Below are 27,969 nucleotides of genomic sequence, written 5' to 3'. Positions count from 1 at the left end.
GTTCTCCACCTTGCTCCCAGTCTGGCAGAGGGAAGGAAGTGCCTTACTCTTCCTTTGACAGCAGTGCAGTCCCATCGCCCTACACAGCGCTTAATATCCGCAAACAATCACATATATAGTATGGCCTAACAATAAAACCAGACAAAGAGTATTATAAAATTTTTAAAAAATAAAAAAAAATGGCTTTAAATATTCTTACCGTAAGCACTCATAGGGGCCACTATCTTCTTTCCCATAAACCTTGTCCGTTCCTTCATATGCCAATTCCTCCATTTGTTTCGGCTTCACACCTTCGTTATCTGATCACAAAGAGACGACAAGCGAAATTAATTTCATGAACAGCCACAAAATATTCAACAAATACAAACTTTTGCAACTTTCAAAATTAAAATGTCAAAATTAACCAATTAGTAAAATATTTTATTTTTAATTCCAATTTAAATGTAGGAAGATCGTTTAATTTTTTTATATACAATTTTTTTTAAATTTATTTATTTTCAAACAATTTTATAAATTTATTTTTTTTTAAATAATGTCATACATTTATTTTTTTTTTTTATTTATTTTTAACTAAAATCATTATTTACTGTGTCAAAGCCAATTCATGTTTTTCTTTAAGGGTTTAGATTTTATGTATGGGTCGTCATACTAGACTTTGGCGTTTTAACTTTAATTTCCACCGCTCTTTCGATACTTTGAGTTGAGACCACTTTGTGCCTGTTTCTAACTTACGCTATCCATTTTTTTCTTATATGCACATAATTAAACTGAAATATTTTTTCATGTACAAATATTGGATTCTAATTGCACAAGGAAATAATTTTTAGGAAATTAGATTCTAACCTGCGTCCTCTAATCAAAGATTCACCAAGTTTTTCCGGTATTACATCAACTGTTTAAGCTATTTTTTTCCCCCTGGTTAAACTGGGTCTCATTTTACTTCAGTCGAAGTTCTCAGAAATCAAATGGTTACTTTCCTAGGACTAACACCTATATTGTTGGTTGGTTGTTTTACAGCATATCAACCCTTTTCGGGTTATTTAATGCTGAATCCAAAAATTTTGAAAAAAAAAATTTTTTAATAGAATATATTTGTTGTTTTCAAGTCAGTTTCTATTTAACCCACAGTTGGGACCCTAACAGGTACTACCACTCCGGGTCAGAGTGGACCTGGGAGCAATGGTAATTAAAGGGTGGCTCCACACTCCCCAAAGCCCGCAAGCTGGGGCCTCACCACTGGATATAGTTTAAGGTCATATCCAGGACCAACACCTATAAAAAGCTATCTAATTTCAGTTTTCCAACAGAGTTCCTTCTCCTAGATGAGTTGTCTTCATCACAGCTGAAGAGCTTCATCTTTTCCTGTATGGTAACCCTTTGGAATATAAGAGTGGGGTTAATAGATGGTACATCTTGCCCAAGTGTGACCTGGAACAGTGCAAGGTAGGAACGTTCAACTCAGACGTATTACAAATACCCGTATGATGATAGCTGTTCTTTACAGAAGTTTGCCATCTCTTCAATTAACTGCTGTGTGTACATAGGTGGCTCTTTAATCCAGCTTCAATTTTACATGAACGTTCACATACATGAAACTAAATCTTCCCTTCTCATAAAGTGGCTTGCATGTTAACATTACGAATCACCAAGTGTCATGTCAGGCCATTTTTATATTTGCCGAGCAGAGATATTTGCCGAGCAGAGATACAGCATCTAGTATAAAATGGTTACCCATCTAGTACTGTCCAGGCTCAACATCACTTAACTTCAGTAATCTAACAAGAATCATATATCAACGTGCTATATATATATATATATATATATATATGGCACAATCATATTGACACACCGGTTCTCACCAGATCACCAAAGTTAAGCAACGTAGAGACTGGCCAATACCAGATGAGTGACCATTTGTGAAGGCTAGGCGCTGTATGTATCATGCAGAATCATAGAAATTTCCAGGTTGGTATCCGGGGACACATTAATTCACTGGGAGAGATGCATCCTCAGTCTTCGTTAAGACATGCATCTAGGAGAAGGAAACTCCGATGTAAAAACCTGCGGTCTACTGTATATTCTGTCCTGTGGCCGTCATCTGCATCGACAAAGGTTAGCAGTAATACCAAAAAGTGTGGTTGGTTCTACACAAAGCCTTCATCATCTGTGTGGATTTCTGAGCAACTTAGTTGTTGTGGTGGAAACTCATACATTGAAATCAACGGGAGAGTCCATCATATATACACATATGTGTATGTGTGTGTGCGTGTGCATGTGTGCGTGTGTGTGTGCGTGTATTAGTTGCTGATTAATTCAACTGATCAACCAATAGTTTAATTTGTTATTCTCTTAAAAATGGTTTTTATTTTTTGCAAAAAATTTTCTCACATTTTCATATTGTCAAACTCAACCAGTGATGCATATTTTTGTTAATGTTTATACTCTGATGAGAAGGGCATATCTTTGAAAAGTCATGGAGAAAGAATTTTCATTATAATTCCTCATTTTATTCAATTTTATTTTCATCAATTTTTCCTATTTCTTTAATTGCTCTATCTAGTATATTGAGCTTTTGATTAGCTTGATAGGTTCCAATTTTGAAGAGAACATTAATATTTTTAATTATATTTATCAATGTTTTTGTTGTTGATTTTTTTTTTAATGATAATATATATGGTTATCAGCGTCTTCAACTATTAGATCTCCAATAACACTAACAACCATATATATTAATCGCTAAAATAAATTTTTAATTTAAAAAGAAAAATTTATAAGCGATAAAAATAGCATATAAACTGACCTAGGACTTCATGGCATAACGGTTAATGCACTTGACCATTATAATATATAGTCTGAGGTTCGAATCCTAGAAACAGTCAAGCTACATTGATGATCGGTAGAACCGTGAAACACGTGTTTGATTGATTACTGTTTTATATATTTCGAATCTCGTTAAATTCAGCCACTCTGACAAGTCATAGACAACAAAACACATGTCAGTAGGTAATTATATGTTAAATAATGTGTGTGTGTGTGTGTGTGTGTGTGCGTGTGTGTGTGTACGTGTGAAAGAGAGAAGAGAGGGATGCATATTTCTTTTTTTGGCATTTGACATTAGTAATTACATTTTATCGACACAAATTGATATTTAACATTACATTGATTATATGCATATGAGATTTCTCTATGAAACAGTTATATTTTTCAATGTTCTCAAATAAATTTTTTTTTAAAGCGGACAATATTGGACAACTGCAATAAAATAATAGTTTCAAAATAAATATTCATAAAATTTGGAAATGTGTTTGATCAAGTCAACCGTTTAATTTTCTGCGTTTTGTTTTTGTGTGCACATGAAATTTTAATAAACATCACTATGCCACAAATTTCAATTTATTTTGATTATTTTAAAGGATTTTTAGGAGATATTATGTAAGCGGAACTTCCCATTTGAAAATTCAAATATTTCAGATTTGCATTAAATTTGATCTATAGTCATTAGGCACCAATTAAGATTATATTCCTTGAATTTCAAATTATTCTTCAGACTCCTTAAGCTTAAGTCTCATTTGAAAATTAAAATATTTCAGATTTATATTAAATTTGATCCATAACTATTGGACAATACAACAAAATTTCCTTGAATTTTAATGTTTATCTTAAGACCCCTTAATCTTAAACCCTAAATTTTAGACACTTTCTAGAATCAAAATTATCTAATGGATTTTAATCAAAACTGGAATAAGGATTCTAGACAAAAGGTTTAGTATTGTTATATCTGGATTTTAATCTTTGTTAAGGGGACAATATTGATGCAAAATTATTCTGTTGAGAGAATTCATTTTACCCATCTTGGGACGGGTATTCTTCTAGAATATTATACAACAACAAGTAAGATGGGTACATTGCATGTTCAGGATAATATTTGCTGGAAGAGTCAGCCAATGGATGTGCTTGTGCAGCATTTCTGGTATCAATGCAATGGAGGGTGCAGATGGAAATTGCAGCAGTAATTGGTATAGCAATGGTGACTGCAATCAATACAATGACAATGAGTAAATACATGGTGGAATGATAAAATTGTCGCCCTAGAAAAGACAACATGATTCCATTTCCGTTTGATGAAAACTGTTTTGTTTTTTGTTTTTTTGTTGCAAACCATCTACCAGTTGGCCAGTTGTGTACAAATCCCAAGAACGATAGGAGACTTCTATCATGTCTAACAGTGACACAATGTTCAACGAGCAAGATTGGAGATGTGCCGCTGTACAACTCATGCTCTCTACTGATCGAAGTTATGACAACAGGACCATTGCCAGCACCCTCAAAATGCATCGTTAGATTGTCACAAATAATAGGGACGTGCTCAGGGTGATGGAAACAAAGTTTCCGGCCACTGTTATGGTCTTTGGTGTGGTTTCAAGTGAGGGCCACATCATGCCACCTCACATCTTTGAAGTCGGCTTGAAAAGTAAAACTAAAGTGTACCTGGATGTGCAGTGTGGCGATCCCTGGTGCAATCAGGTGGCCGCTGGCAGACCCTGGATGTGGCAGCAGGATTTGGTGCTGGCCCACAAGTCCAAAGAGACCTAGGCTTGGCTTCAGAAGGAGTTCTACGACTTTGTATCCTCTCTCTGCCCTCTCCTCCCCAGACCTGAACCCGCTGGACTACTTCGTTTGGTCATACATTGAAAACATCACCAACATGACCTCCCACAACATCAATGCCAGCCTAATCGTTGCCATTCGCCAAGCTCCTATTCAACAACTGATATTGTAATGTGCTAGTTGGACGCTTTTTAATCTCCTTGTGAAATAAATGCTATCAATTCTTTTTAACTTACTGACACCCGTATTTCAAAACTCGTAGAAAGATCTGACGTTGTTTTATACAAGACTGTACTTTCTCTATGTTCATCGCCTTTATAGCTAGTATTTCCAACAGCACGTTTTCTAAATATTTAAATAGTTCATAGCGCCATGTTACTTTCTTTGTACATCTTTTATGAATGGTGTTGTTACACAACACATTGTAGACTCCATCACAAGGAAACAGAAGAAAGGAAAATAAAAACTCGATTCACTTTCTTTTTAACAAAAAGCCTTTATATCTAGTATTTCCAACAACACATTTTTTTCTAAATATTTAAACAGTTCCTTCGACTGCGTGTGACTTTTCGTCTCTGCCGTGACGTCATCCAATGGTCTCGAACACCATTGCTTTTTCAGAACATCGGCTAAGAGTCAAACCCCACTCTTCCAAACACCCAATTCTTTTCCACTCTTGTGTCTTGAACACGTCCCAAATTCTCTATGTTTCGAATACGTGCCTCTGTGAACAAGTGTGCCTTTTTTATCTGACGTCACATTGCACATCTGGCTTGGTCATTTACATATTGCTGCTGCTGCTACTCTGTTGCATATTTACTGCCCCTCCCCTTCAATTTTGCTGTTACAACATTCTGGAATAAGTATGTTATATTTTAAATTTCATTAAAATCAGATACATGTATTTGAAGTTTTCATCATTATCATCATGTAGTCCGTCACTCCTGACGATGACTAGTTGGGGCCTCAGTGCTTTATCCCTCAGTGTTGGGGTAGTTTCACTCCATCGCCACAGGACTTTTCACCTTGGCTCCAAACTTGCTTGCGCAGTTTAGGTGCATCAGATAGACACCCTCTGAACCTCCAATGCTCATGTCAAGTGGAGCAAACTCGCGACAACTGGCAGCAGAGGAGGCTGAAGCTTCTGTCCAAAAGTAATCTCAGTGAGGTAAACAGTCGCCCTATCATGTCCGTTACTACACCTTTTCTTTCTGGATGAGGTTCCATAGCCTTTTAAGGAAAACTGCAAGGCAGCAATTGGATTTGAAGTCAGAGTTCCCATCTCTTAACCTTTTGCCGTGATAAGGCCCACAAGCTTTAAAGTGATTGTGTCCCCATGGATCACTTAAAGGTGGAGAGGGTGGGATATGTACATATAGGGTAACAGATTTGAAGGCCCACTTCCATCATCTTCTCCAGATAATGTTCGACATACAATTTAAATTTCATTAAAAGTATAATACATAAACGGCTATATGTCAGTCTGTCAGTCTCCATATTTTACGCCTGGGCAAAATCTAATCTAATATATAAAAGGCTATATGTCTGTCTGTTCGTCTCCATATTTTCAAACTATCTGCTCCGAAACTAAAGGTCGCAAAGCGGCGCTAGAAGCCTCAAATGATTGGATTTTTTACAGAGATTTCTTTTATGGGTCTTTAGCAGTTTAACTTGATTTTAAGAGGTCAAAAGGGAGTCAAAATTGAAAAATCGTTAAACATTTTGTACATTCATATTTATTTTTAATTGGTTTATATGCATGTCACGTTGGTACATCACAAGCTTTGAATGCTACAGTTTCAGTTTCAATTCTAGTTAATGGCACACCTAAATACTTTTTTTTTTTTTTTTACTTTTAAAATCACAACTACGAAATCTGGACAAATTAATGTAATATGAACAAACATATTGCTGCCCACCCAATGCCCCCTATAAATCTGGCCTCTGTCATAGTAACCCCTTTTGCTTTTGTGAAAATATGTCTTGTTTGGGGTTAACAGCTGTAAGAAGAATACTTCACAAGCTATGCATATTGTTGTTGAATTTAAAAAACTTCCTTCAGGAATCATTTATTGACCAAATCTACATATCTATAAAAGTGAGAGTGTCCTCACACACTTCTCAACCTATATACTCAACTAATCGCTAGTAGGATATATTTGAAATTTTAAGGCTGTTATGGTCTCATTCCTTTAAAGTGTGCTTAGAAATTTCGGAGGCACTTCCATTGTCTTCCTCTGTAAATTTTACCTAAGAATAGACTTTTAGATTTTATGCAGATTCTCTAACCATTTTTAGGGAACACACAAGCATCACACAGACAGGCATTTTTATAGCAAATAAAAGCTTGGTTTGAAATTGAGAATTAAAAATTAGATATATTTAAGGAGTTTAGTTTGAAGGCTATAACAATGTGCTTCAGAAGAAAAACACTGTTGGATGCAAGATAAACAAAAATGAAAAATTTAATTTTCGATTATTAATTATTTATTTATTAACATATTGTGCCAAACAAAAAGGTATCAGTGATGTTATATTCTTTGAATTTTGAAGGTAAATCTCATCTTCAGAAAGAATAAATATATTTAATATTCTATTGCTTTGTCCAATATCTTTTTTAATTAACTAAATCTAATTAACAGTAAAGCTTAAAGATTAAAAAATAAAAATAAAAAAATCAGTCACAGCCCCCTTTTTTAAGCTATACAAAAGCTATGTCGGTAAACATTATTATTGGTGGCACAAAAGATTTAAAAGGAACTAGAGTTGAGAAATAAGTCCAAGACAATTAGGTTTACCTACTTATTTGGGATCTATTTGTGTTAAAAACAATTTAATATTTAATCTACATATTAATACGATAGCGTGTGTTATTTTCTGTGTCACGCTTACATCTGGGTCGTTTAATTGTTATGTACTTCCATTTCTTGTAATAAATAATTTTACCAAAAATTCTTCATAAGTTTTGATTTCGGTTTCAATTATAACTGATGGCACTCCAGTAATCTTTTTTTTATTATTATTAATAATTTTATCAAAAATTATTCCTAAGTTCTGGTTTCAGTTATGGCTGAAGGAACTCAAATTATATATATATATATATATTTCATAAGTTTTTATTTCAGTTTCGATTCAAGCTAATACAACCAAGTCATATGGATATATTTTTTTTTTATTTTTGAAACGGCAACTTTATAATATATATATATATATAATTTATAATATATAAAAATTGATAACATTAACTCTAAAATATATACAAAATCTGCAAGAATTAAAATATCATATTTAAGCGTACTTTACAACCGGGCTTTGCCAGACGTTCGTGCTACATTAGATAAATACTTTTGCAGGTTGAACAAAAAAGCTACAATAATATCAGAGCGTCTCCATTTACACTGAACAATTACAGAATGCCATCATCAATATATTACATATGAATGAGTCACCATCAATATATTACATATGAATGAGTCATCATCATTATATTACATATAAATGAGTCGCCATCAATATATTACATATGAATGAGTCGCCATCAATATATTACATATGAATGAGCCATCATCAATATATTACATATGAATGAGTCATCATCAATATATTACATATGAATGAGTCATCATCAATATATTACATATGAATGAGTTATCATCAATATATTACATATGAATGAGTCATCATCAATATATTACATATGAATGAGTCATCATCAATATATTACATATGAATGAGTCATCATCAATATATTACATATGAATGAGTCATCATCAATATATTACATATGAATGAGTCATCATCATTATATTACATATAAATGAGTCGCCATCAATACATTACATATGAATGAGTCGCCATCAATATATTACATATGAATGAGCCATCATCAATATATTACATATGAATGAGTCATCATCAATATATTACATATGAATGAGTCATCATCAATATATTACATATGAATGAGTCATCATCAATATATTACATATAAATGAGTCATCATCAATATATTACATATGAATGAGTCATCATCATTATATTACATATGAATGAGTCATCATCATTATATTACATATAAATGAGTCATCATCAATATATTACATATGAATGAGTCATCATCAATATATTACATATAAATGAGTCATCATCAATATATTACATATGAATGAGGCATCATCAATATATTACATATGAATGAGTCATCATCAATATATTACATATGAATGAGTCATCATCAATATATTACATATGAATGAGTCATCATCAATATATTACATATGAATGAGTCATCATCAATATATTACATATGAATGAGTCATCATCAATATATTACATATAAATGAGTCATCATCAATATATTACATATAAATGAGTCATCATCAATATATTACATATAAATGAGTCATCATCAATATATTACATATGAATGAGTCATCATCAATATATTACATATGAATGAGTCATCATCAATATATTACATATGAATGAGTCATCATCAATATATTACATATAAATGAGTCATCATCAATATATTACATATGAATGAGTCATCAATATATTACATATGAATGAGTCATCATCAATACATTACGTATGAATGAGTCATCATCAATATATTACATATGAATGAGTCATCATCAATATATTACATATGAATGAGTCATCATCAATATATTACATATGAATGAGTCATCATCAATATATTACATATGAATGAGTCATCATCAATATATTACATATGAATGAGTCATCATCAATATATTACATATGAATGAGTCATCATCAATATATTACATATAAATGAGTCATCATCAATATATTACATATGAATGAGTCATCATCAATATATTACATATGAATGAGTCATCATCAATATATTACATATGAATGAGTCATCATCAATATATTACATATGAATGAGTCATCATCAATATATTACATATAAATGAGGCATCATCAATATATTACATATGAATGAGGCATCATCAATATATTACATATGAATGAGTCATCATCAATATATTACATATGAATGAGTCATCATCAATATATTACATATGAATGAGTCATCATCAATATATTACATATGAATGAGTCATCATCAATATATTACATATAAATGAGTCATCATCAATATATTACATATGAATGAGTCATCAATATATTACATATGAATGAGTCATCATCAATACATTACGTATGAATGAGTCATCATCAATATATTACATATGAATGAGTCATCATCAATATATTACATATGAATGAGTCATCATCAATATATTACATATGAATGAGTCATCATCAATATATTACATATGAATGAGTCATCATCAATATATTACATATGAATGAGTCATCATCAATATATTACATATAAATGAGTCATCATCAATATATTACATATGAATGAGTCATCATCAATATATTACATATGAATGAGTCATCATCAATATATTACATATGAATGAGTCATCATCAATATATTACATATAAATGAGGCATCATCAATATATTACATATGAATGAGGCATCATCAATATATTACATATGAATGAGTCATCATCAATATATTACATATGAATGAGTCATCATCAATATATTACATATAAATGAGTCATCATCAATATATTACATATGAATGAGTCATCATCAATATATTACATATGAATGAGTCATCATCAATATATTACATATGAATGAGTCATCATCAATATATTACATATAAATGAGGCATCATCAATATATTACATATGAATGAGGCATCATCAATATATTACATATGAATGAGTCATCATCAATATATTACATATGAATGAGTCATCATCAATATATTACATATGAATGAGTCATCATCAATATATTACATATGAATGAGTCATCATCAATATATTACATATGAATGAGTCATCATCAATATATTACATATAAATGAGTCATCATCAATATATTACATATGAATGAGTCATCATCAATATATTACATATAAATGAGGCATCATCAATATATTACATATGAATGAGGCATCATCAATATATTACATATAAATGAGGCATCATCAATATATTACATATAAATGAGTCATCATCAATATATTACATATGAATGAGTCATCATCAATATATTACATATGAATGAGTCATCATCAATATATTACATATGAATGAGTCATCATCAATATATTACATATGAATGAGTCATCATCAATATATTACATATGAATGAGTCATCATCAATATATTACATATGAATGAGTCATCATCAATATATTACATATGAATGAGTCATCATCAATATATTACATATGAATGAGTCATCATCAATATATTACATATGAATGAGTCATCATCAATATATTACATATGAATGAGTCATCATCAATATATTACATATGAATGAATCATCATCAATATATTACATATGAATGAGTCATCATCAATATATTACATATGAATGAGTCATCATCAATATATTACATATGAATGAGTCATTATCAATATATTACATATGAATGAGTCATCATCAATATATTACATATGAATGAGTCATCATCAATATATTACATATAAATGAGGCATCATCAATATATTACATATAAATGAGGCATCATCAATATATTACATATGAATGAGTCATCATCAATATATTACATATAAATGAGTCATCATCAATATATTACATATGAATGAGTCATCATCAATATATTACATATGAATGAGTCATCATCAATATATTACATATAAATGAGTCATCATCAATATATTACATATGAATGAGTCATCATCAATATATTACATATGAATGAGTCATCATCAATATATTACATATAAATGAGTCATCATCAATATATTACATATAAATGAGTCATCATCAATATATTACATATGAGTCATCATCAATATATTACATATGAATGAGTCATCATCAATATATTACATATAAATGAGTCATCATCAATATATTACATATAAATGAGTCATCATCAATATATTACATATGAATGAGTCATCATCAATATATTACATATAAATGAGGCATCATCAATATATTACATATAAATGAGGCATCATCAATATATTACATATGAATGAGGCATCATCAATATATTACATATGAATGAGTCATCATCAATATATTACATATAAATGAGTCATCATCAATATATTACATATAAATGAGTCATCATCAATATATTACATATGAGTCATCATCAATATATTACATATGAATGAGTCATCATCAATATATTACATATGAATGAGTCATCATCAATATATTACATATGAATGAGTCATCATCAATATATTACATATGAATGAGTCATCATCAATATATTACATATGAATGAGTCATCATCAATATATTACATATGAATGAGTCATCATCAATATATTACATATAAATGAGTCATAATCAATATATTACATATAAATGAGTCATCATCAATATATTACATATGAGTCATCATCAATATATTACATATGAATGAGTCATCATCAATATATTACATATGAATGAGTCATCATCAATATATTACATATGAATGAGTCATCATCAATATATTACATATGAATGAGTCATCATCAATATATTACATATGAATGAGTCATCATCAATATATTACATATGAATGAGTCATCATCAATATATTACATATAAATGAGTCATCATCAATATATTACATATGAATGAGTCATCATCAATATATTACATATAAATGAGTCATCATCAATATATTACATATGAGTCATCATCAATATATTACATATGAGTCATCATCAATATATTACATATGAGTCATCATCAATATATTACATATGAGTCATCATCAATATATTACATATAAATGAGGCATCATCAATATATTACATATAAATGAGGCATCATCAATATATTACATATAAATGAGGCATCATCAATATATTACATATAAATGAGTCATCATCAATATATTACATATGAATGAGTCATCATCAATATATTACATATGAATGAGTCATCATCAATATATTACATATAAATGAGTCATCATCAATATATTACATATGAATGAGTCATCATCAATATATTACATATGAATGAGTCATCATCAATATATTACATATGAATGAGTCATCATCAATATATTACATATAAATGAGTCATCATCAATATATTACATATGAATGAGTCATCATCAATATATTACATATAAATGAGTCATCATCAATATATTACATATGAGTCATCAATATATTACATATGAATGAGTCATCATCAATATATTACATATAAATGAGTCATCATCAATATATTACATATGAATGAGTCATCATCAATATATTACATATGAATGAGTCATCATCAATATATTACATATGAATGAGTCATCATCAATATATTACATATGAATGAGTCATCATCAATATATTACATATAAATGAGGCATCATCAATATATTACATATGAATGAGTCATCATCAATATATTACATATAAATGAGTCATCATCAATATATTACATATGAATGAGTCATCATCAATATATTACATATAAATGAGTCATCATCAATATATTACATATGAGTCATCAATATATTACATATAAATGAGTCATCATCAATATATTACATATAAATGAGTCATCATCAATATATTACATATAAATGAGGCATCATCAATATATTACATATAAATGAGGCATCATCAATATATTACATATAAATGAGGCATCATCAATATATTACATATAAATGAGGCATCATCAATATATTACATATAAATGAGTCATCATCAATATATTACATATGAATGAGTCATCATCAATATATTACATATGAATGAGTCATCATCAATATATTACATATGAATGAGTCATCATCAATATATTACATATGAATGAGTCATCATCAATATATTACATATAAATGAGTCATCATCAATATATTACATATGAATGAGTCATCATCAATATATTACATATAAATGAGTCATCATCAATATATTACATATGAATGAGTCATCATCAATATATTACATATAAATGAGTCATCATCAATATATTACATATGAATGAGTCATCATCAATATATTACATATGAATGAGTCATCATCAATATATTACATATGAATGAGTCATCATCAATATATTACATATGAATGAGTCATCATCAATATATTACATATAAATGAGTCATCATCAATATATTACATATGAATGAGTCATCATCAATATATTACATATGAATGAGTCATCATCAATATATTACATATGAATGAGTCATCATCAATATATTACATATAAATGAGTCATCATCAATATATTACATATAAATGAGTCATCATCAATATATTACATATGAATGAGTCATCATCAATATATTACATATGAATGAGTCATCATCAATATATTACATATAAATGAGTCATCATCAATATATTACATATGAATGAGTCATCATCAATATATTACATATAAATGAGTCATCATCAATATATTACATATGAATGAGTCATCATCAATATATTACATATAAATGAGTCATCATCAATATATTACATATGAATGAGTCATCATCAATATATTACATATAAATGAGTCATCATCAATATATTACATATGAATGAGTCATCATCAATATATTACATATAAATGAGTCATCATCAATATATTACATATGAATGAGTCATCATCAATATATTACATATGAATGAGTCATCATCAATATATTACATATGAATGAGTCATCATCAATATATTACATATAAATGAGTCATCATCAATATATTACATATGAATGAGTCATCATCAATATATTACATATAAATGAGTCATCATCAATATATTACATATGAATGAGTCATCATCAATATATTACATATAAATGAGTCATCATCAATATATTAAAAATGAATGAGTCATCATCAATATATTACATATGAATGAGTCATCATCAATATATTACATATAAATGAGTCATCATCAATATATTACATATGAATGAGTCATCATCAATATATTACATATAAATGAGTCATCATCAATATATTACATATGAATGAGTCATCATCAATATATTACATATGAATGAGTCATCATCAATATATTACATATAAATGAGTCATCATCAATATATTACATATGAATGAGTCATCATCAATATATTACATATGAATGAGTCATCATCAATATATTACATATGAATGAGTCATCATCAATATATTACATATGAATGAGTCATCATCAATATATTACATATGAATGAGTCATCATCAATATATTACATATAAATGAGTCATCATCAATATATTACATATGAATGAGTCATCATCAATATATTACATATAAATGAGGCATCATCAATATATTACATATAAATGAGTCATCATCAATATATTACATATGAATGAGTCATCAATATATTACATATGAATGAGTCATCATCAATATATTACATATGAATGAGTCATCATCAATATATTACATATAAATGAGTCATCATCAATATATTACATATAAATGAGGCATCATCAATATATTACATATAAATGAGGCATCATCAATATATTACATATGAATGAGTCATCATCAATATATTACATATAAATGAGTCATCAATATATTACATATGAATGAGTCATCATCAATATATTACATATGAATGAGTCATCATCAATATATTACATATAAATGAGTCATCATCAATATATTACATATAAATGAGTCATCATCAATATATTACATATGAATGAGTCATCATCAATATATTACATATAAATGAGGCATCATCAATATATTACATATAAATGAGTCATCATCAATATATTACATATGAATGAGTCATCATCAATATATTACATATGAATGAGTCATCATCAATATATTACATATAAATGAGTCATCATCAATATATTACATATAAATGAGTCATCATCAATATATTACATATAAATGAGTCATCATCAATATATTACATATGAATGAGTCATCATCAATATATTACATATGAATGAGTCATCATCAATATATTACATATGAATGAGTCATCATCAATATATTACATATAAATGAGTCATCATCAATATATTACATATGAATGAGTCATCATCAATATATTACATATGAATGAGTCATCATCAATATATTACATATGAATGAGTCATCATCAATATATTACATATAAATGAGGCATCATCAATATATTACATATAAATGAGGCATCATCAATATATTACATATGAATGAGTCATCATCAATATATTACATATAAATGAGTCATCATCAATATATTACATATGAATGAGTCATCATCAATATATTACATATGAATGAGTCATCATCAATATATTACATATAAATGAGTCATCATCAATATATTACATATAAATGAGTCATCATCAATATATTACATATGAATGAGTCATCATCAATATATTACATATAAATGAGGCATCATCAATATATTACATATAAATGAGTCATCATCAATATATTACATATGAATGAGTCATCATCAATATATTACATATGAATGAGTCATCATCAATATATTACATATAAATGAGGCATCATCAATATATTACATATAAATGAGTCATCATCAATATATTACATATAAATGAGTCATCATCAATATATTACATATAAATGAGTCATCATCAATATATTACATATAAATGAGTCATCATCAATATATTACATATGAATGAGTCATCATCAATATATTACATATGAATGAGTCATCATCAATATATTACATATGAATGAGTCATCATCAATATATTACATATAAATGAGGCATCATCAATATATTACATATAAATGAGTCATCATCAATATATTACATATGAATGAGTCATCATCAATATATTACATATGAATGAGTCATCATCAATATATTACATATGAATGAGTCATCATCAATATATTACATATGAATGAGTCATCATCAATATATTACATATGAATGAGTCATCATCAATATATTACATATGAATGAGTCATCATCAATATATTACATATGAATGAGTCATCATCAATATATTACATATGAATGAGTCATCATCAATATATTACATATGAATGAGTCATCATCAATATATTACATATGAATGAGTCATCATCAATATATTACATATGAATGAGTCATCATCAATATATTACATATGAATGAGTCATCATCAATATATTACATATGAATGAGTCATCATCAATATATTACATATGAATGAGTCATCATCAATATATTACATATAAATGAGTCATCATCAATATATTACATATAAATGAGTCATCATCAATATATTACATATGAATGAGTCATCATCAATATATTACATATGAATGAGTCATCATCAATATATTACATATGAATGAGTCATCATCAATATATTACATATAAATGAGTCATCATCAATATATTACATATGAATGAGTCATCATCAATATATTACATATAAATGAGTCATCATCAATATATTACATATGAATGAGTCATCATCAATATATTACATATGAATGAGTCATCATCAATATATTACATATGAATGAGTCATCATCAATATATTACATATAAATGAGGCATCATCAATATATTACATATAAATGAGTCATCATCAATATATTACATATGAATGAGTCATCATCAATATATTACATATGAATGAGTCATCATCAATATATTACATATGAATGAGTCATCATCAATATATTACATATGAATGAGTCATCATCAATATATTACATATGAATGAGTCATCATCAATATATTACATATGAATGAGTCATCATCAATATATTACATATGAATGAGTCATCATCAATATATTACATATGAATGAGTCATCATCAATATATTACATATGAATGAGTCATCATCAATATATTACATATGAATGAGTCATCATCAATATATTACATATGAATGAGTCATCATCAATATATTACATATGAATGAGTCATCATCAATATATTACATATGAATGAGTCATCATCAATATATTACATATGAATGAGTCATCATCAATATATTACATATGAATGAGTCATCATCAATATATTACATATAAATGAGTCATCATCAATATATTACATATAAATGAGTCATCATCAATATATTACATATGAATGAGTCATCATCAATATATTACATATGAATGAGTCATCATCAATATATTACATATGAATGAGTCATCATCAATATATTACATATAAATGAGTCATCATCAATATATTACATATGAATGAGTCATCATCAATATATTACATATGAATGAGTCATCATCAATATATTACATATAAATGAGGCATCATCAATATATTACATATAAATGAGTCATCATCAATATATTACATATAAATGAGTCATCATCAATATATTACATATGAATGAGTCATCATCAATATATTACATATGAATGAGTCATCATCAATATATTACATATAAATGAGTCATCATCAATATATTACATATAAATGAGTCATCATCAATATATTACATATAAATGAGTCATCATCAATATATTACATATGAGGCATCATCAATATATTACATATAAATGAGTCATCATCAATATATTACATATGAATGAGTCATCATCAATATATTACATATGAATGAGTCATCATCAATATATTACATATGAATGAGTCATCATCAATATATTACATATGAATGAGTCATCATCAATATATTACATATGAATGAGTCATCATCAATATATTACATATGAATGAGTCATCATCAATATATTACATATGAATGAGTCATCATCAATATATTACATATGAATGAGTCATCATCAATATATTACATATGAATGAGTCATCATCAATATATTACATATGAATGAGTCATCATCAATATATTACATATGAATGAGTCATCATCAATATATTACATATGAATGAGTCATCATCAATATATTACATATGAATGAGTCATCATCAATATATTACATATGAATGAGTCATCATCAATATATTACATATGAATGAGTCATCATCAATATATTACATATGAATGAGTCATCATCAATATATTACATATGAATGAGTCATCATCAATATATTACATATGAATGAGTCATCATCAATATATTACATATGAATGAGTCATCATCAATATATTACATATGAATGAGTCATCATCAATATATTACATATGAATGAGTCATCATCAATATATTACATATGAATGAGTCATCATCAATATATTACATATGAATGAGTCATCATCAATATATTACATATGAATGAGTCATCATCAATATATTACATATGAATGAGTCATCATCAATATATTACATATGAATGAGTCATCATCAATATATTACATATAAATGAGCCATCATCAATATATTACATATGAATGAGCCATCATCAATATATTACATATGAATGAGTCATCATCAATATATTACATATGAATGAGTCATCATCAATATATTACATATGAATGAGTCATCATCAATATATTACATATGAATGAGTCATCATCAATATATTACATATGAATGAGTCATCATCAATATATTACATATGAATGAGTCATCATCAATATATTACATATGAATGAGCCATCATCAATATATTACATATGAATGAGCCATCATCAATATATTACATATGAATGAGCCATCATCAATATATTACATATGAATGAGCTATCATCAATATATTACATATGAATGAGCCATCATCAATATATTACATATGAATGAGTCATCATCAATATATTACATATGAATGAGTCATCATCAATATATTACATATAAATGAGTCATCATCAATATATTACATATAAATGAGTCATCATCAATATATTACATATGAATGAGTCATCATCAATATATTACATATGAATGAGTCATCATCAATATATTACATATAAATGAGTCATCATCAATATATTACATATGAATGAGTCATCATCAATATATTACATATGAATGAGTCATCATCAATATATTACATATAAATGAGTCATCATCAATATATTACATATGAATGAGTCATCATCAATATATTACATATAAATGAGTCATCATCAATATATTACATATGAATGAGTCATCATCAATATATTACATATGAATGAGTCCCCTGTGGAATTTCCACAGGTCCCACTAGTCTATATAAATTTAACAGTGCATTTACGTACGTGTGTGTAAAAATATTTAACTGATAAACTACTTGTCACATAATATTGAAATGAACAGGAAATAGGTTGGTTCATAACGAGTAAAATCTTTGGATGAATAACGCATACAGAAATGTCGACAAGTTGAAATGCAAAATGTTTATTCGAATTTGCCGACATATTTCTATTATTTTTTGTGCATACGTAAATTTATTCATAACTTTAAGTAATTTAATTTTAAATCTTTCTTATCTGTTGATAGCTCAAATCGTAGGAAATGTGATTGGAGCGTTATGTTTTGGTTATCGATTCTAGCTGATGGCACCCAAGTCATTTTCTTTTAACTTTTTAAAGCTTTTTATTAGGTATCTGAAATAATATGAAATCTGCGATAATTAAAATATATTTACTGTATATACTTGTGTATAAGTCGACGTGCATTTTAAGACCAAAAATTGTGTCATTTTAGGTATTAAGACAAGTTAAATGGTCTGTCTCATGGCTCTTTTTTGCACAGATAATTTTTTTTTTTTTTGTAAGACATATTATAAATTGTTTCTCGGCATCCGCAAACAATAATACGTGCATTTAAAGAAGTGTGGTCTATTTGTATATAAAATCAACCCACCGCACACTTACATGCAACGAACGCAAATGTTAATCAGACATTCTGATCAATGACTAGATTCCAGGCACAATTACTATTTTTAGACATATAATTTATGTCACGTACCATAATAATCTAAGCACATACATTGCACAAGCCATAATATGCCATAATAATGTGAACATATGCATTAAGTGTCATTAAATCGGTAAAACTTGTTCAACTTAGGAGAACGACATATCATAAACACTACATTTCCTAACCTACTAAAAAAAACGTCATATCATCAAATACATCATATCATCGAACTTAGGCCTATAGCCACGTCTAGAGAGTGAACACTGCGAGAGCCATTCCAATTATTATCAAGCCTCCCACTGAAGAACCGCACATGTGCTTACATGCTGGCAAACACTGCAGTGGGGTTCGGAAGGAGTACGATTAATTACTAGGATTACCAGTATATACCGAGTGCACAAACAAAATGGCGTTTTGTTTGTTATGATCAAGCACCGAATCACTCTTTAATAACATTTCTAAAAACATTACCTATGCATAAGTTGACCTCCCCCCCCCCCAAAAAAAAAAGAAATAACCTTAAAATCGTCTCTTAGAAATTCAACTTATACACAGATATATATGATGAGCATATTTTATGACCAGGCAAGGCTGGGCACCCCTCACACCCAACTAGTAGAAAATATAAGTATGTGAAAATAGTGTTAATATTAGCTCCCGTTAAGTATCAATCAGTCATATGTGTGCCTCTTGATAACATTATATGATATAAATGTCTATTTGATCCCCCCCCCCTGGAATCTTTTTTTTTTTTTTTTTTTTACTTTATCTATTATACATTTAAAATTAGGCTGACTTTAAAAAAAAAAAAAATTTTTTAAATAACAACTTTGTGAGTAATTGTGTTTTTCAAGTTTTAGCTGGATATATACACATTTGTCCATTATATGATAAATATTTAATTTTTTTTTTTTAAACAAATATATCCCAAATGAGTAGGAGGTAAACCCTAAATAAATTGTTTGGGACTAATTTCCCAAGTGTATTTCCTTAAAAATCTTATGGCACCAATAGTAACGTTTGCTAGTAATTCATGATTAGTTTTTAGCCGGTTTTTTTCCTTTCCGTTAGTCACCCATGTAAAGCTTTCAGCCGTTTCCATACAAATCAGGGTTAGTAACCATTGCAAAATAAAGAGAATCGCAAACCACAATCACTTACGTCTGCTAATGCCAAAATGGCACAAACATCATAAAAAGGCACAGAGTTAGTAAATAATACAAACTAATAATGCTGTATAAGCTGTTAAAAGAATGGATTCAGGGAAATGAGGGAAGAGGACCTTTTTTATTATTTAATTTTTTTTTAATTTTTTTTTTTTTATTTTTAACCATTTTTATTAATTAAAATTAATTTTTCATTGTATTAATTCTTTTTATTAATTTTTTAATTATTTCTTTATTAATTTAAAAAAATATTTTAAATAATCGTTTTTTTAATCCATTTTTGCATTTTTCTAAAAATTAAAGTTTTTATTCATTTTTTTTAAACGTTTGTTCAGTTTTCCTTTTTTTATTGTTCTTTTTAGGAAAACACCATTTTTTAAATATTTAAAAAAAATAAAAATAAAAAAAATTGGTAAGGTTTAGCCAATCTGTTGCTAAACTGAAAAATTGATTGGACCATTCCATGGCTCCAGAAAATATAAACTCCTGATCCAATCCTTTACTTGTATAAACATAACTCATTCCATAACTAAGGATATATATTTTTATACATATTTTGTGTTAATAAAGTATGTATAAAAATAAAAACCTTAGTGAAACAAACGTTTAATCACTCAGATTTTGTATAAAAATAACTCGGCAATTTAATATCAGTTTAACTAGCTTTTTTCTTTTTTTTTTGTCAATCAAATAAAAAGTTTATTTTTTTACAAGTTGAACAAAACAATAATAAAAAAAGACAATTTTTGCTTTGTACACGATTCAGAATTCAAGTGCTGATATCTAACATGCTCACAAAAAAAAAAAAAAAAAAGACGTTTCTACATAAAAATAAAATGGCTAATCCACAAAACTCGCATTTTTAAAAAAAACAATAGCTTCAAGAAATAAAATCGCATGAGCAAAATTGTCTCCCTTTATTCTATTTTTTTTTTTTTTTGCAGTTGATATAGATACGTCCTAAAATGGAGTACTATTGCTACATCTGAGGAGAAGCTACTCAGAGCACCTTTCCTGCCTTAACATGATACAGAACGATTTCGAAATCTAGTGGTTGATGTCCTTCTCTCTACTATATACTACCTCTTTCTCACAGACACTGCGATTTCCCTGCATACTACAACATGGCCGTCTTCAGATTCATCGTGAACAAGTACTTGTTATGAACTGTCCTCATAAATAATTAAATTTCATTCATTGCATCCATTGTTTTCTATCCTCTCATAATATTCTTCATCAAACCTTATCCTCGAGTGGCTTTTGGCCTTGATAAGTGCTAACTCCTTGGTAAAAACGACTGAGTACAATCATCAAACTTCTATCATTACATACACGTGCATATATATATATATATATATTCCACTCCATCATCTAGCATGCTTTGAATCGATCTGTCACGTCCACCATTTGAAAAGGGAATTTTTTTCAAAAATTATTATGGATATTGTCGCAGACGTAACAAGTAAGACATTTGTATTTAATACAACTGAATAAATATATATATATATATATATATATATATATATATATATATATATATATATATATATATATACACACTAGTGTTGGGACGATTAATCAGAATAGGAATTGGGAATCAGAAAAATCAGAACTTTTTGGGGTATTAGAATCGATATCAGAAAAATTTGCGCCTATTTTCCGATGCCAAAACCGATTCCTTTAATTATCTTTTTTTATTTGATTTTGCTTTAAGAAACATCTTCCACTGTTTGTAGTAATAATAAAATAATATTTATTGATTTAAACTTCCAGTAGGATTAAAATCTCTAGATCACCCTCTCACAAGTGTGTTTTTACGTTTGAGAAAATATACACGCATTTGAGATGTGTTTTTACAGTAATCGGGACAAAATAACACTTTTATAGTTAAATAATTAAAGATTTATAAAGAATCGGAATCAGTAATTGTATCGGAATCGTGAAAAATATTGGAATCGTTCCATCACTAGTATATATATATATATATATATATATATGTGTATATACACACATTCCCATGTTGGTATCTGGAAACGTGTTTAATTCATTAGTAGAGATTTACCCCACCCCACAGTCTTTGTGAAGACATGCATCTAGAAAGAAACACTGACGTAAAAATCCGAGGTCTACTGTGTGTGCTCTGTCTTGTGACAACAATTGAATCTACTGAGATTAACAATTGTACCAAAAATGTGCGGTTGGTTCTACATAAAGCCTTCAGCACTATAAACAAATCATCTGTGCGGATTTTCAAATAACTTAATTGTTTGGGTTCCCTCTTTCCATGTTTTCAACAGCGCCCCCCCTCTCCTCCATATTTTCACATGTTTTTAACAGACATGAACACATTTTTTTTTTTTTTTGCAATTTATGACTATCATAAATTGTGGTTTCATTTAATGCCTTAACCAGCAAATTTTAGCTCTGCTATAATAACCATTTGTTAAGTTATTTCTGTCCCCTGATGAGAAGAATAGCAAGAATAACATTCTTTGAAACTCCGCGGAATAAGGATTTTGGAAAATTGTTTTTGGAATATTCTGTCAAGCAATAAATTTATTTGTAAATTTTAATTTATAGTTTTAATTTCTTTTTTTTTTCCTCATATATATATATATATATATATATATATATATATGTGTGTGTATGTTTCACTATCTCCAGATACATCAGATTACACACTAACATGAACATTCTCATAAGTTTCCTGAACCTTACTACTTCCAGGCTGGCTCATGACAAATTGGAAACAGGTGTTATGTTTGTGACACCATCAATAGAAGATTGTCATACAGGGTTAATGGGCTCTCTCTATCTTGTCTTCAATGACACCTCCCCTCTTTCCTAGTATTTAATTTCAATTGTTTTCTCTCTCTCTCTCTCTCTATATATATGAGTGTTTGTGTTTTGCTATTTTCAGATATATCAGACAGCACACTGACATGAACATTCTAATGACAATTTTCTGAGCCTTAGTACTTCCGGGATGACTCATGACAAATTAGGAGCAGGTGTTTTGTTTGTGACACCATCACTAGAAGATTGTCGTGCAGGGCCAATGGGATCCCTCTGTCCAGATTTGTTTTTTAACAGATATATTACCTCCATCACAGCTGGGGAACTCCATCTGCCGTCTGCTGTAATGAAGCCATGGACACATATGTAGCAGCAGTGGCAGCTCACGTATGCAAATAATCAAGCTGTGATGCAAGGTGATGTCACAGCGGAGGACGAGGAAGGAAAAAAACTTGGAAGCATATTTCGGCGCAAGAGTAACTTTCAAAACAAGATGCAATCCAAATTTTTAACAGAAAAACGATTGTGTGCCGTGGGGCGAGCTGCAGACATAGCAGCTGGTTGTAGCTGCAGACTGGAAAATGGGTAATTGACCAGAGGTAAATGCAGTCATGTGCCCATATTGTTGCTGGCTTGGAAAATTGCGTGTGTAGTTGGTGATGAAACGACCATTAACAAATGCCTTGTTTTTCATTTCAACTGAAAAGCGTGTCGAATTGCGTTCCTTTGTGACTGTCTTTGCATACGCGTTATATCTGTATATCCGAGTGAAAATGCAACAACCACATCACATTGCATGATAATCCTCCAGAATATCAGAGGGAGGCTAACAAGTGCTACATCTTCTCCAAGAGTGATCTGCAGATGTGCAAGGCAGAGGCATTCAACTCCTACAGGTATCATATATACCTGCTGAATATGACTATCATAGCACCAAATGGTCACCCATCTGCCAGTGGCCAAACTCAATCTTGCTTAACTTCTAATATGATTATGCTGTATTGGTTTATATCTTTCTCAAATCGTACGAGTTTGGAACTGAACACAATATATCCAATTGAATCAAGTTCCGCCATATTACGTCCAACAAATTAAAGTCAAAAGATCTTCCTAGGAGACAATTGTGCTCATACGGATTTTGTGTTTCTATTAGCCATTTCAAAGTTTCTTGATTCAGAAACATTTCCAGAAAATCAGAAATCAAATAAAAATCTGCTGAAGAAACATGCAATGGAGACAAGAGATGAAGAGGAGAGGACGGAAGAATAGTTTAAAAAAAAAAAAAAATCTATTTCCCTTTTTTTTTTTTAAATAAAACCCTGAAAAAATTTTCTATTATTCAAAATCACACATCCTCGAAAAGAAAAATGCAAAGATGCTCCAATGACAAAAAATTTAGAAAAAAAAAACGAAATTTTAAATAAAATTGAGGTGGGGAAGGGTCAAACGAAAAAAAGTGAAAAAATATTGTGAGAAAAAATGTATTGGAGGGGGGGGGTGAAAAAAAATTAAGGGATTCGTGTGGTGGGTATGATGGAGAATTTGGTAGAAAAGAAAAATTTGATGGGGAGAATAAATTTGACGTGGAGGGGAAACTTTGGTGGGAGGAAATAAATAACTCTGGTAGGGAGAAAATGTTGGGGAAAAAATAAAGTTGTTGGGGGTAAAAATAAAGTTGTTGGGGTAAAAAAAAAATTTGTTGGGGAAAAAAAAAATTTGTTGGGAAAAAAAAAAATTTGTTGGGGAAAAAAAAAATTTGTTGGGGAAAAAAAAAATTTGTTGGGGAAAAAAAAATTTGGTGGGGGAAAAAAAAAATTTGTTGGGGAAAAAAAATTTGGTGTGGGAAAATATATATTTGGTGGGAAAAATACAAATTTGGTGCGAAAAATCAAAATTTGGAAGAAGGGTAAATTGAATGATAAAATAAAATGACCAAAAACTGAAAAAAAAATAATGGTGGGAAAGATATTCCCAATGATTTGTAAAATGTCAACTCTTGTAAAAGAAGCTGAAAAAATGAACCGGTTACTTAATATCTGTGTAACATTTTGCTAAATCTTTCCTTGAATATTTAGCAATTTTCTTTCATAGATAAAACCAAAACCAATAAATTTTCAAATAGATGTGAACCCCACCCCTACCAAAATCAATGTCCATTGCACAAAAATAACCAACATTTATTGCAATACCAAAAGGTGCTCAAACAAATCTGGTTGATTTCTGACTTTTTTACTGTAACTTTGGAAACATATTTTTATATATTTCTTAACTATATGTTTATATTAGTTAAGAAATATATAAAAATATACATACAAATATATTATTCAAGTTTGATCATGTTTGTTTTAGATGTTCATTGTTCTGTTATATATTTTTTAATAACATTTTTGTTTGCTTGTTGTTTTCTTAGAACTCTCTGAGGTGGAATGAAATTTGATTTAAGAAATTTAACTACCTGTTGAGAACCATCCAAGTCAGAATAATGAAATTTGTAATTTTTTTTAACTCGGACTCAAAACAGAGTCCAATCTTGAGCCGATTTCAAATAAAGCTGATAATAATGATAATAAATTCCATGAAATCTAAAAAGCTTTTGATCAAGTGAATTTATTATCCTAATTTACCTCTGCCCCCAGTTGAGAAGCCTGATTCATGATGACGAAAAATAAAAAAGACAAAACATTTGAGACATTACCAAATCTCCCCAAATATCTCAGATGTCAAAAAAAAAGAAAAAAAAAAAATTTTTGAGTGAAAAAAAAAAGAAAGAAAAATTTTTGGAGCCAGCAATTTACCCTACACACCCCCTCCTGATTTACGATGATGAAATTTAAAAAAAAAAAAATAAAAAAATAAAAAAAAATAAAACATTTGAGCTAGCATCAAATGAATTTAAAATAGGTTTGGTTTTTTCTTTTTGTTTTTTTTTAACAAATCTCCCCAAATATCTCAATTTTCAATAAAATAAAAAAAATTTCTATAAAATAAAATTTTACTTGAAAAATTAAACCTGTATTGCGAAATTTGAAAGTAAAAAATAAATTGAGCCAGCACATCTATGGCCACAATTACTTCCCAGTTAAAAACCTCTAATTTAAAATGGTGACATTTGCAATAAAATGGCAAGAGTGTTACATGCTGCAACAAGAGTGAAAGTGAGGGGAGGGAATAATAAAGTTGGGGGCAGTCATCATAGAACAAAATGATTTAGCAGAAAGGGTCAGCTGGGGACATGGCATGCTCGGGTAAACAACAGCGTACAAAAACTAAGACAACATGCACCTTGTGTCATAGCAAGGCCCACCCTTGACCCCCTCCCTGCCAACTGTGGATTGAAGGGATTAAATAAATGTTTTAAAGTTATGATATACAAACAAAAAAAAAATTACATATCTATTAGCTTGACCTACGCCATTTTAGTTTTAAAACTTTTAATTTAAAGAAAATATTGTAAACCACAAAAAGATTAAATAAAAAGTTGAAAATCTATGCGAGATAACTCACCTGTTTAATTTTTTTTGTTAAAAAGAGAATTATCTTCCTTGCATTTTGAGCCTATTTCTAAGTCTTTATTTGAAATTGTCTCCATTATAGTAATA

General features: G+C 28.8%; 1 protein-coding gene across 13 annotated transcripts in view; it reads right to left on the bottom strand.

Moving 5' to 3' along the window:
- The window catches only part of LOC145267087 (dynactin subunit 1-like), a 234,592-nt gene that overhangs the window by 43,903 nt on the left and 162,720 nt on the right, over positions 1–27,969 (bottom strand). For all 13 annotated transcript variants that reach the window (XM_080123079.1, XM_080123080.1, XM_080123076.1 and 10 more), the window contains one exon: positions 200–299. In XM_080123079.1, the coding sequence (XP_079979205.1) occupies positions 200–299 (100 nt within the window). The remainder of the gene's footprint in view (positions 1–199; positions 300–27,969) is intronic.

The sequence above is a fragment of the Euprymna scolopes genome, chromosome 42 (genome assembly GCF_053919585.1).
Source record: "Euprymna scolopes isolate OS-2025 chromosome 42, ASM5391958v1, whole genome shotgun sequence".
In the NCBI taxonomy this organism is placed as follows: Eukaryota; Metazoa; Mollusca; class Cephalopoda; order Sepiida; family Sepiolidae; genus Euprymna; species Euprymna scolopes.
The sequence above is the reverse complement of the archived record's forward strand: the minus strand, read 5'-3'. Positions and strand labels throughout refer to the sequence as shown.